At 39.9% G+C, this 12196-nt stretch overlaps 1 protein-coding gene across 1 annotated transcript in view; it reads left to right on the forward strand.

Annotated features, from left to right (window-relative positions):
• LOC149253773 (uncharacterized) overlaps positions 1–12196 on the forward strand; it is a 53134-nt gene that overhangs the window by 26872 nt on the left and 14066 nt on the right. The window contains exon 2 of the mRNA XM_089454587.1: positions 901–1074. Coding sequence (XP_089310713.1) covers positions 901–1074 — 174 coding nt within the window. The remainder of the gene's footprint in view (positions 1–900; positions 1075–12196) is intronic.

Genomic DNA, 12196 nt, shown 5'->3' on the forward strand with positions numbered 1-12196 from the left:
GTCTGTCAAATTTAAATAGAAAGAACCTTGGAAATAATGAGAACCTTTATGTGGCAGTTTTTCATTGATTGCCTTTCAACAGTAATGTGCATGTAAATATTTTGGCAGTGTCCTATTGAAAGGTTTAGCAAGGATTGTGTTGCAGTCCATTACAGAAGTCTCTTCACTGAGATCACCATAAGAATAATCATCTTTTCATCCATCTGTCTATGTATCTATGCATAAAGTTTAATATAAAGAAAGAGGAATTTGTACTCATGTACGTGTGCCTCCGGTCCTTGATTACATGATTAACTATAATGAACTCTTGGCCATTGATGATTTTTGTTAAAATTTTTCCATAATTATCCGCAGTGAAATATTGACCATACTTGAAAGCAGCTCAAAGTTTCATCCATAGATATTCTATCCAAACTATTATTATGGTGTTCCAATGGATAATTGAGGACTATTATTGTGGCAATTGTTTACCTCTGTTTGTACTGGTGAGTTTACATACATGCATATGCACAGACGTCTACATCGATCAGAATTCTTTTTGAATTACAATAAAAGATATATATTGAAGCAAATTGAATATCAATGGCATTCTTTGTAAGGACACCACAAGTCCTTGGTATGTTCATATATTTATTTTGATGGACACGATGTTCCAGATTTCCTGGAGGATAAAAGGGAAGAAGCTTTAGTTGGGGACTTGAATGAAAAGAAATTTGATTTGTGTCAACTTTCTTCGAGGAATTTGTTTTATGTTGTTATTGTTAATAGTTGATAGTGCATGTGTGAAAACATTTGGCATAAAAATCACAATGATGTAGTTTAGTTTGATGATTGATCCCACATGTATTTACTTTTGGTAGTTTGGCTGTCTAAAATTTTTCATTTTCTTTCTGAACACAGGTAGTAAAGGTTTATGTCTCTGTCTATGGTGACGATAGGGGACGAGAGATAGCTATAGAAGGCTTGAAATCAAAAAATAAGTATGTTCGTTCTGAACTGGGGAAACGCATGAAATTGCGGATGACACCTGAAGTTCGTTTTATCAATGATGATTCATTAGAAAGAGGAAGTCGGGTATGCACATTTCTATTTGGCAGATTTAGAAAGGAAAAGCTTAAGGAATGCCTAAGTTTGTATAGATATAACTAATTGGCAAATTTTATGAATATGCAATGAGTGGGATAGACCTTACGTAAATGTTGGGATTTTTTTGTTGTTGTTTTTTTTCATATTTAATTAAGTAGTGATGTAGATGTTTGCAAATACAATGAGACTTTTTATTGAATTTGAATAATTTTTTTTAAATATCTTACTAGAAATTTGCTATTTGCAAATTTGTTGAAAATACCCTATTATCCCCTACAATGTCCCAGGCTGAGGAGGAGATCGAAAGAGGTAACTTCAAACCACTTGTAGTTTAGCAGCTAGCCCTGCTAAACCAGAGAGGGATCTCTCTAAGGATTTCATAGTCAATCACTGGAAGAGAAATGGATTTTAGGCTAGATATAATAGTTTTAGTTGAGTTTTTGAAAATTTAAGGTTTTTATGTTGCTGGACTAGGGATGAGAAAGAGCAATTAGGTTAAGGTCTCAAAGGTTTGCAATAGTAGGCATAAAGAGGAGCAAGATAACAATGTCTTGTGATGGATTTAAGAGTTTGATCAATGTAGTGTAGGGTCTGAAAGTTTAGAAAATCATAATGAGCATGTATTACCATGAATTCATTAATCTAGAAGAAGAAATACACAAACATGATTTTCCACATAAACAGAGCTTTGAATATAAAGAATTCTGCCTATATAATTGTAAGGAAAATCACTGAGGAAAGCAAAACATGTTAAGAGAGATGGATTCATTCATAAGAAACTAACATAGAAAGAAAACAACATCACAAACTCACTGCACAAGTATTCCTGAAAAATAGCTGCAACTGCTCTTTGATTAACTGTGTGAAAGCATAAGATACAAGTCCTCTCCTCTGAAGTCCAACCCTTCTCTCTGAATGAGAAATGATACATATAGACTCAAACAAACAGCTTCCCCACCTTCAAGGGTCAAATCCCTAAGTGGTGGAACAATTTCCAAGAATCTCTCAACCAACAAGTGAGAGTGAGAAGGTCAAAAACAAACTCTTCTCTTAGACTTTGATTTGAGTTTTGCTTCATTTATGAGGCCTAATTAACCATAAAAACAACCTATCATGCTAATTTATTCATGATTACATCATCTAGACTTCAAACTATTGAAGTTACATCATGAAGTTAACTTTGACTAAGTCAAACTAAAAACCTGAGAAATTACACAGTGGAATTTTTAATTAAAAACTCAGAAAATTGCAGAAGCGCAACACCAACTTTGAGGCCACTTTTAGGTGCTTTTCTGAAGTCAAATTTGAAATCTGAGAGAACGTCAACTAGCCTTGTCTGTCTAGTTTCCAGAACATCTTGAATTTTTTAAAATGACCCATGGGAAGGCCTTCAAAAATTGATTCTCCCAAGGTGTCTCCAAAAGTGCAACGCCTGTCAAAAAGGGGCAAATGTTGATTTTTGACCCCTTTTTCTCATTTTTCTCAAAATTTGAGCCCTGTCTGAGAAATCTGATGAAATGGGTTTTGAGAGGAGGCCACTAGATTTCCAAAAATGCAAGCCACTTGTCATTTGGAGGTCTGAGGAAAAAGCACAGTGCCAAGGTGCTGCGTTTCTGTAACTAGTGCAATTTCTGAGTTTTGCACCAAAATTCACCAAAAACCAAAAATGCTTAGAAAACTCCCAAAATTGGTCCAGAAGTGCCAAATGAGGTATATTATGCTCTCATGGATGCTTCAACAAGCATCTCCAAGTTATCCCTCTCATTTTTGTCTTTTAGGGTTTCCTTTAGCTTGTTTTGCATTTGCTTGAGCTTGATGTTGCAAATCATGTTTCTGGTTTGGTAGTGGTGAGCCATGTGCCTCAACAGCTAGTTGTCCCTGTTAGCCTTGTCAAGAAGCTGCTCTAGATGGCCATTGACCTTACCTAGCCAATACTCTCTGTCTTCATTAATTTCCAAAGCAATTCTGTCTTCAATGTCCAAGTCTTCATCCAGTAGGTTTTGGTCTTTTTCTTTTTGCAATGCTCTTTTGTAGGTTTTAACCCTGTACAGAATTTACCTGCATACGAATTCTTAAACAAAGAAAATAAACAATGCGAGAGCATAACCCATAAAACGCATATGCACAGAGATTTTTCCCTGGATCCCAAAACCGGGACTACCAGCTTGATTTTTCATTATGTTCCTTTCAATGTTACAATACATATTTATACATGCCGAAGCATCCAATACCATGGACCGAAAAACCATCGCGTCCAATACCATGTGCGAAAAACATGCACAAAACCATAGGTAGGTTCGCCCAACCTAATATAGGGTCCAAATTTTTTTTTCCCGGGGCACTGCCCCGGACCCCGTAGAGGGGGGCTACCCGCCCCCCTCAAACCCCCGGACAGGGGGGGCTGCCGCCCCCCCTGTGACCCCCCCACTGCGCAATCGGCGCAACGAAGGGGGGCTTCCGCCCCCCTCTAACCCCCCGTTTAACTACGTAGGTTAGTCGTGGAAAGAATATAACACAACCCAACATCTTTTGAGACCATTTGTCCTTGGCTTCTTCTTTCCAACTTGCTTTTCCTGTTCATCATGCTCTAACACTACTTTACCTTTGTCTCCTTGCTTCAACATCTTGGATTGCTCTTTCTCCATGATTAGCTGTTTGGCCTTGAGTTGACTGTTTTCTTGCTCAAGGAAAGAAATGATGAATTTGGCCCTTGCCAAATTGTCCATGAGCTCTCTGATTTGGGAATCCTTCTCCTTGATAACTTGTTGCAAGTTTGAATTCTCATCTGTTGCCTCCAAGTCAACTAGTTCAAAATCATGCTCAATTAGCTCCTCATCTTGTAAATGTGATCCCTGTTGTGTTGATGTAGAAGGCTTGGCCCTTTTCTCAACTTGAGAAGTAAACACAAGCCTTTTTCCTCTCTGATATATTTTGGTCACCTTAGGTCTAGGTGCCTTGGGAACCTCCTCTAATTTGCTTGATGACCCTACCTCCATAGGCTGTGTTGATGTGTCTTGGTGATGGCTTGATGAAGTAGTTTCATGCCACTGCAAAGCTGTTTCAATGAAGGTATCCCATGCCATGTTCTTTTCTGCCAACTGATGGAGGACTACAACCTTTATCAAACTGTGATGGAAAAGGCTAGGGTAATGCTCTTTACTTTTCATTTGCACCTTCTCAGACATTTTGATAAGACTTCTACACAAGTAGTTACACAGGTTGAGAGGTTTCACAGCTGTGAAATGCATTAGCAGCCTAATGTGGTATTGATACAATCTGGAAAATCTCCCCTCACAGGTGAAAAAATTCATTACAACCTTCATTAGTGGTGCATACTTTCCAACAGGTATCTGAATGGAATGATGTGTGAATGAGCCTCTCTGTAGGGTGATTTTAAGAAAGGTTTGTATTGCTCAAGGTCTAGGCTCATGCCTTTGAACCAATACTCCCCATGATTAGGTATCCCTGTGGCAAGAGAGATGGCAACAACTGAGAATGTGAAATCAATCCCTGCTATGGTGGCTTTTTCTCCCTTCAAATTGGTGGCAATCCAATCAGTGAGCTGTTCATGAAAACCTACTTCACCCACCCTTTAGCAAAACCCTAGGCAGCTAACATCTTCAAAGCACTGTCTGATGAATGGTGAGGAGTTGATTTCATTGCAGTTTGTTGGCTTATACCTCAAATTCCTCCCTCCTTTATGATGTTTTATCTTTTATGATGGTGAGGAGTCTCCCTCCATTTTGAAAACCTTGTTAATGGCTTAGAGGAATAAAAAATTGGAATGCAAGCTTGACTTTTGAATTTGGGCGATTTTTTGTAAGTTTTGAGATACTTTGCCCAAAGCGCAGCGCAGTTCACAGAAGCGCAATGCCTCTCCCAGAAACGCAGCGCAATTCATAGAAGCGTAACACCTCTCCCAGAAACGCAACACATTCTTCCAACCCGCTTTTGGAGGCCTTAAACTACTCCAAATTTCGAACTTGATAGCTTGTTGGAAAGCTCTTGAAGTCTGCTATAAGATGGACTCCTTAAGAATGTAATTTGGACACTCCAGCAAGGAGATAAATTGATTTTCCCAAGGTCGCTCCAAAAACGTAGGGTGTCTCTGACAAAAGCACAACACCAACTTGTAGAGCACTTTTGGATGCCTTCCACTAATCCAAATCATGATCTGAAGGTACCATTGGAAATATTAGGATGTCTAGTTGTCCATAGAGTATTTAAGCATGTAAAATGGCCTCTCCAAGGCTGAGAAAAATGAGTTTTCCCAAGGTCACTCCAAAAACACAGCGTGCTTCTAACAAAAGCGCAGCGTCAACTTTCAAGGCACTTTTGATTGCCTTCCTGGAGGAGTTTTGGGCTGAAAGTGGTATGGTTGGAAAGATTATGATGTCTGCTACACAATAGAGTCCTTAAGCACTGCCAACACCTGCTCCAAATCCCTGAAAAACTGTCTTGAAGTCAAACTATCCAGAAGTGCAACAACTCTCCTGCAACAAGTGTAGTTTGGAGATTTCTCTCAAATCATAACACCTGTGCATAAACGGAAGGATGTTTTCGTTCCTTGGACTATAATTAACCAAAACCTCTTTCAATTTTCTAAAATTCTTCTCCATTGGTCAGAAACATATTTTGAAGCAAAAATGGCCCAATGAGAAATGATGAGACGAGGTAGTGTATTGCAACATTGTCTTATTTGAAATAAAACATTACCTTTACCTTTATTTTGCTTTCCCTAAGCTGCTAACTCCCTTTACCCACTGAATCACATGATGGACATGTTTTTTTTGACATATGGTATCATGATGACACATGGAGTGAAACCCTAGACCATGACCTAAAATGAGGAATTTAACCATTTCATGACCCAAGACATTTAAATGAAAATATGATACCTTGAAGAATACAATGACCATGATGAGTGATGAAGACCATGAGTAAGTGAAAGGAGCAGCAGTGACCTAGACACAACAGCCAGTGACCAAATTTTTATTTGAAGATTCACTGAAATGACAAAAATTTGACTTGACACCCTAACAACACCTTGTAAGAGCATATTTGATCACTGGTGACAGGCTGAACTGATTGACACTAACATACCCAAGGATGAAAATAGTTGATCTCATACTCACAGTTTCTGCTCACTGGTTTAAGTTGTTGAATTCACTTGAAAAATACGTTGAATAATTATACATTTTGCATGTTTTGTTATTTTAAGTGTCTTTGATTTAGAAGATTTCAAAATTTTGGGAGATAATGCAACTGCAACTATACGGATAGGAGAACAGGCAGTCATATCAATGTGACTATATGGATAAGAGAACAGATCACCACACTGCTGTACGGATGGGTGAGAGGGCTATGGCATCTTACTAGGTCTGGATCCAAGGCTTTCCAAGCGGTGTGTATGCTCTTCTAGTGGAATTGTAGGTACAAAGGAAAGAGGAGGATCACTAGCCAGAGATAAAGAAGATGGCGCTTGGGTGCATCCATGGAGGAATCAATTTCTAGAATTTTGGCCTTTTGATTGTGAGGATATGAGTGACTTGGTTAGGGTCGTAGTCCATTTATTGAATGCCAAAATTGAAGGTGCTCCAGATACAAATCCCAAAACTCAAGAATAGTGGTCACCATAACCCTTGATTTGGTTGTTGGAAAAAATGGATTGAAAGTAGATCTCATGGTCAGTTTGAGTGCATATACATAGACTCAAATTGTAGACGCTGCTTTGGAAGGGCATATTAATGGATCCTTGAAGGAATTGTTGCTCGAAATGAATGATGTCATTTACTCCTCAAAGAACATGGGTAATATTGAGTTTTGAAATTGTCATGGGAAGTGGTCATATTAATGGGGTCGTTTTGCTTGAAAATGGTTTTGCATCATCTGAGAAGGATCCCTCCTCTTCTCATTCAGTTTGTTTTAGTGTTGTCAAAATTGGTCTAGACTCATGAGTGTGAAAATTTTTGAATCTAACAAGTCAGAAATCCTACTGCAGTAAACTGATTTGCATTACCTACCTGTGTTCTTTATTTTAACAAGTTATTTTCAAAAATATTCAGAAAATATTAAATGCAAATACGCTGCAGCCTACACCAACATATAGATCAAGTACTGAAAAATAAATGAGACAATCACACATAGGACACACTTATTTTTGGACTAAATGTCCCTGGAAAAACCTAATGCGGGAAAACTGGTGCAACAACTCTAAGGGTTTTCTATTATTAAGCAATAGTTTTGAATACAAATGCTGGTTGCCTTCCCAGAAAACTAGTGACAGAGAAATACAGTGGCGGAAAAACCTGAGTGAGTTTTACCTCACTTCACCTGGCAGATTCCGGTTGATCCGGAAGCAAAACTGGCTAGACCTGGCTACAACTGCATTGCCCCTTCACAGTAACTACGTGGGCCTGTGTGGAGCTCTTTGAGGCTCTGCGTCAACTCTTCTACCCACTGCGTCAACTTTCTCGGCAGTTCCGACAGTTCCTAACAGTTCCGGTTGCGCTGGCCCTTCTGGCTCTGTGTCAAGGCTGCGTGGGCACAGATTGGCCCAGCGTTAGCTCTCTTGGCTACTATGCTGCCTCCACAAGCTTCTCTATGCCTTTTTGTCAGTGTTCCCGTACTATCCCTGCCCCTCAGCTATAAGATCTCCCTAATCGATTTCCTCCTAAGAACTTCTCACCTCAGAAAATCGATTTCCTCAATCTCTCTATGTGTATTCTCCAACTGACCCCAAGCCTCCATTTATACTTTTCCTGTTGAGAAATCAATGACCGAGATTAAGTCTCTAATCAACGGCTAAGATTAAATTAGACTTGATCCTCGTCTCTTAGAAGCTTCTCACCCATATTTTCATTAATACCCATTAATATTTTAATTTTCCTAAGTTTAGACTTAGGAACCCCATTAAAAATATTAATTATTTTAATAAAATACAATCTGGGTGGAATTTCACCAAACGATTTCTGGGTCTTGGAGATCTCATGTGTTCTAGCCTCTCCACAAAATTTCAGAGCTAGAGCACATCCGATGCTACCCAAAATCAACACTCCCTCTTAGCGAGGAATGTGCTCTAGCAATACTTCCCAGTAGAAGTATCACATTGATCCACGACATCAGTCCTCTGCGCTGCTGATGCTCGGCCTGCTACCCTTCATCCACTGTGCTGCTGCAATCTGTACTGCTGCCCATGGCACTGCCACTGTCACTGCTGCATCTGTACTGCAGCTCCCTCTCAATACGCTGCATCATGCTGCCCATAGCACTGCCACTGCTAACTACTGCACTGCAACTCAGTTGCTGAGAAGTAAGCAACTGAAGAAGCCACCCAAAAGCTGATATGCTGGTCAGTTTGTGTAGGAATTTACAGGGTAAGTTCCTCAGAAAGAATACCAAAAGGACACCGCTCACAACCAGATCTCAAATCAATACACCAGTATTTTGACGTGGTTAAAACCCTCAGAGTGCAAGGAGGGAAACAGTCCACGGCCTGTCCCAACGTGGGTACAGACAATTTATTAATCAAAGAATGAAAATTTACATAAGCTTCTCTCATGCACGATTACCCGAACAATGACCCTCCATGCGCTTTAAATAGAACTCATGGACCAATCGGGTGTCAAGCCACGGATCAAGTGTCGGTAATACCGAGGTGAGAGTGAACCGTCGGATCACTACATATCGTGACCGTCGGATTGTAAGTTACAAAATGTACAACGGTAAAGAAACACACTTTACCTAACTCTAACCTAACTCTATGCTAGACCAAGTTGAACTTAACTATATCCTATGTGTCGGAATATCCTAACATCCCCCCTTAAGAACAACTTGGGATAGGATTGAAGGATTTACAAATATGACACAATAGGAGAAGGAAGGAGGCACTAGAGCCTATCCCCCCTTAGTGACAACTTCCTGAACTCCAAGCATATATCGAAGTTTAGTGAACTTCGCCTCTGTGAGAGCCTTTGTGAAGATGTCTGCAACCTGATCATCCGTTGGACAATATTGCACTTCAAGAACATGGTCATGAATGAGCTTTCTGATGAAGTGCATGTGTAGTTCAATGTGTTTGCTGCGCTGATGCTGGACTGGATCTTTGCATAGCTGAATGGCACTTTGATTATCACACCAAAGTGTGGTTGGATGCTGCTGCTCAAAGCCAAATTCTGCTAGGATCTGACGAAGCCACAAGGCTTCCTTACTAGCTTCCACGGCACCACGATACTCTGCTTCTGCTGACGAAAGAGAAATGGCAGCCTGTTTCTTACAAGCCCATGTAATAGGTCCTGAACCAAGAGTGAAGACATAACTGGCAGTAGACTTCCGATCATCAAGGTCACCAGCCCAATCAGAATCAGTGAAACCAACTAACAGAGGAGCTGCTTTGGCACTGTAATGAATCCAAACTGTACTGTACCTCGAACATAACGAAGTATTCTTTTAGCTGCTTTCCAATGACTTTCAGGGGGTTTTGCATAAAACGAGCAACAAGGCCAACAGCAAAGGAAAGATCAGGACGAGTATGGGTTAAATACAAGAGTTTTCCGACAAGTTGACGGTATAAGGTAGCATCAACTTCAGGAGAAGTACAAGAGACTGAAAGTTTGACTCCAGACTGAAAGGGAGAAGGGGCTGGCTTACAGTCTTCCATGTGAAAATGACGAAGAATATCACAAGCATACTTGGACTGGGAAAGGAAAATACCTTCTTGGGATTGCAAGACTTGAAGACCGAGAAAATAGTGTAAGTGTCCTAAGTCTGTCATTTCAAATTTCTTTTTAAGGCTGGACTTCACATGGTTTATAAGGTTGGGATCACTACCAGTAAGAATAAGATCATCAACATAAAGAACAAGGATGATAAGAGAGTTGCCCACTTTCTTGTGTAGACAGTATTGTCAGAATGACACCTAGAAAAGCCAGATTCTAAAAGAAAGCTATCCATTTTGGCATACCAAGCCCGAGGAGCTTGTTTGAGGCCATAAAGGGATTTCTTAAGTCGACAAACGAGGCTGGAGTCTGTTTGTATGAAGCCAATGGGTTGTTCCATATAGATTTCTTCCTGCAAGTCCCCATGCAAGAAGGCAGATTTAACATCCATTTGATGGACTTCCCATTTTAAAGAGGCAGCAAGGGAAAGAACAAGGCGGATAGAGTTCATTTTGGCAACTGGAGAGAAGGTTTCAGTGTAGTCAATGCCTTCAACCTGTGAAAAGCCCTTAGCAACTAGACGAGCCTTATGTTTATCAACTTTCCATCTGGTCCATACTTGGTTCTGTAAACCCATTTGCATCTAACAAGTTTGCGTCCCTTTGGTAGAGGAACAAGATCCCATGTATCATTTGTCATCAATGAATGATATTCTTCATTCATAGCTGCTTCCCAATGTGGATGGCCTGAAGCTTCTGCAAAAGTGTCAGGATCATGATTTACTGGAGCTTGAGCCAGTAAAGAAGAGGCTCTTTCAAACTGAGAACGTGTACGTCGCTGATCTGTAGGATCACCGGCAAGATCACCTGCTGCATCCCGAGTAGCACGGACCCATCTTGGAAGTTGAGGATCCTGAGAAGGTGGGGAGGATTATCATCCTCGCTTTCATCATCAGAAGAAGAAATGTTTTCAAAGATAGAAGAGATAGGAAGAGGTGGCACATCCGCCGGACTAGGCTCGCAGGCTGATTTATTTTCATCAAATTTTACATCTCTTCTAATGATAACATTTTTGGACTTAAATGGAATAAGTCTATAACCTTTTACATCTTCAGAATATCCAACAAAAGTACATTTCTCACTCTTAGGTTCTAAAGCTTTATGCTTTTCATTTGGCATATGGGCCCATGCTTCACTTCCAAACACACGAAAGTGACTTACATCTGGTTTAATGGAACTCCAAGCTTCTTCTGGAGTGATATTCTCTAGAACCTTAGTAGGAGTGCGATTGATTATATAATTTGCACAATTAATTGCTTCGGCCCAAAAACTAAGACTGAGTCCTTTAGATTGCAGAATACAATTAGCCATTTCCTTTAAGGTGCGATTTTTCCTTTCAGCTACACCATTTTGTTGTGGAGTGTATGGAACAGTATGTTGCATTTGAATTCCATTTTCGGTGCAAAAGTTGATGAATGCGTTTTTAACATATTCTCCACCATTATCAGTTCTTAGCTTAAGAATTTGATGTCCAGATTGTTTTTCAACAAAAATGCTTTGAAGGCCAAAAAAGTGCTAAATACTTCGCTCTTGAGTTTTAAGAATATACCCAAGTGCGTCTAGAGAAATCATCAATGAAAGTTAAGAAGTACTTGCGGCCAGAGAATGAAGCAACAGGAAGAGGACCACATAAATCACTGTGCACAAGCTGTAAAGGGGGCTGAGGCTGCCAAGAGGCACGTTTGTCAAAACTGTCCCGATGATGTTTTCCGAGTACACATCCGGAACAAACACCATCTTTGCAAGATACCATAGGAAGACCTGTCACCATATTTTCTTTTACATAGATGCTGAAGGGAGCGATTAGTTTAAGTGACCAAACCGCTCATGCCCAAGTTTGCTCTCACTTCATCATTTATGAGCAACAAACACTGAGGGAAGATGGGATGACCCAAAGTTGTGAAACTTATACAACCTTTTGGAATCATCAGCAAGACCAGTAGCTAGAATCTGTTTAGGATCTTTTAGATCCTTGATTACAACATCATGAGGTGAAAATTCAACAATTTTACCTTCACCTGAATGAGTTATCTGATAGACAGATAGAAGGTTGCAGGATAAGTTTGGAACACATAATACATCATTGAACTGACCATTGTCTAGATGAACATTCCAGACCCTACAACATTAAGAATCTATCATCACCAACATATATATTTTTGGTGTTACAATCATTTAAAGAAGAAAACATGGCTTGGTTTTTTGCCATGTGACAAGAGGCTCCAAATCAATGAGCCACTCATGAGAATGAGAAGAAGAAGAAGATACATTTAATGCATAACCAGACTGAGATGATTGACGATGACATGCAGAAAGTGGCCGTTCCGAAGTGTGAAGTTTGAAGTGAGGCTCCAGATTGATGTTATGTTTCTTCATTGCGGCTATCCAAGGCTT

Source organism: Pinus tabuliformis, chromosome 7, assembly GCF_031772625.1.
Source record: "Pinus tabuliformis cultivar Carrire ecotype Pingquan chromosome 7, CPIR1, whole genome shotgun sequence".
Lineage (NCBI taxonomy): Eukaryota > Viridiplantae > Streptophyta > Pinopsida > Pinales > Pinaceae > Pinus > Pinus tabuliformis.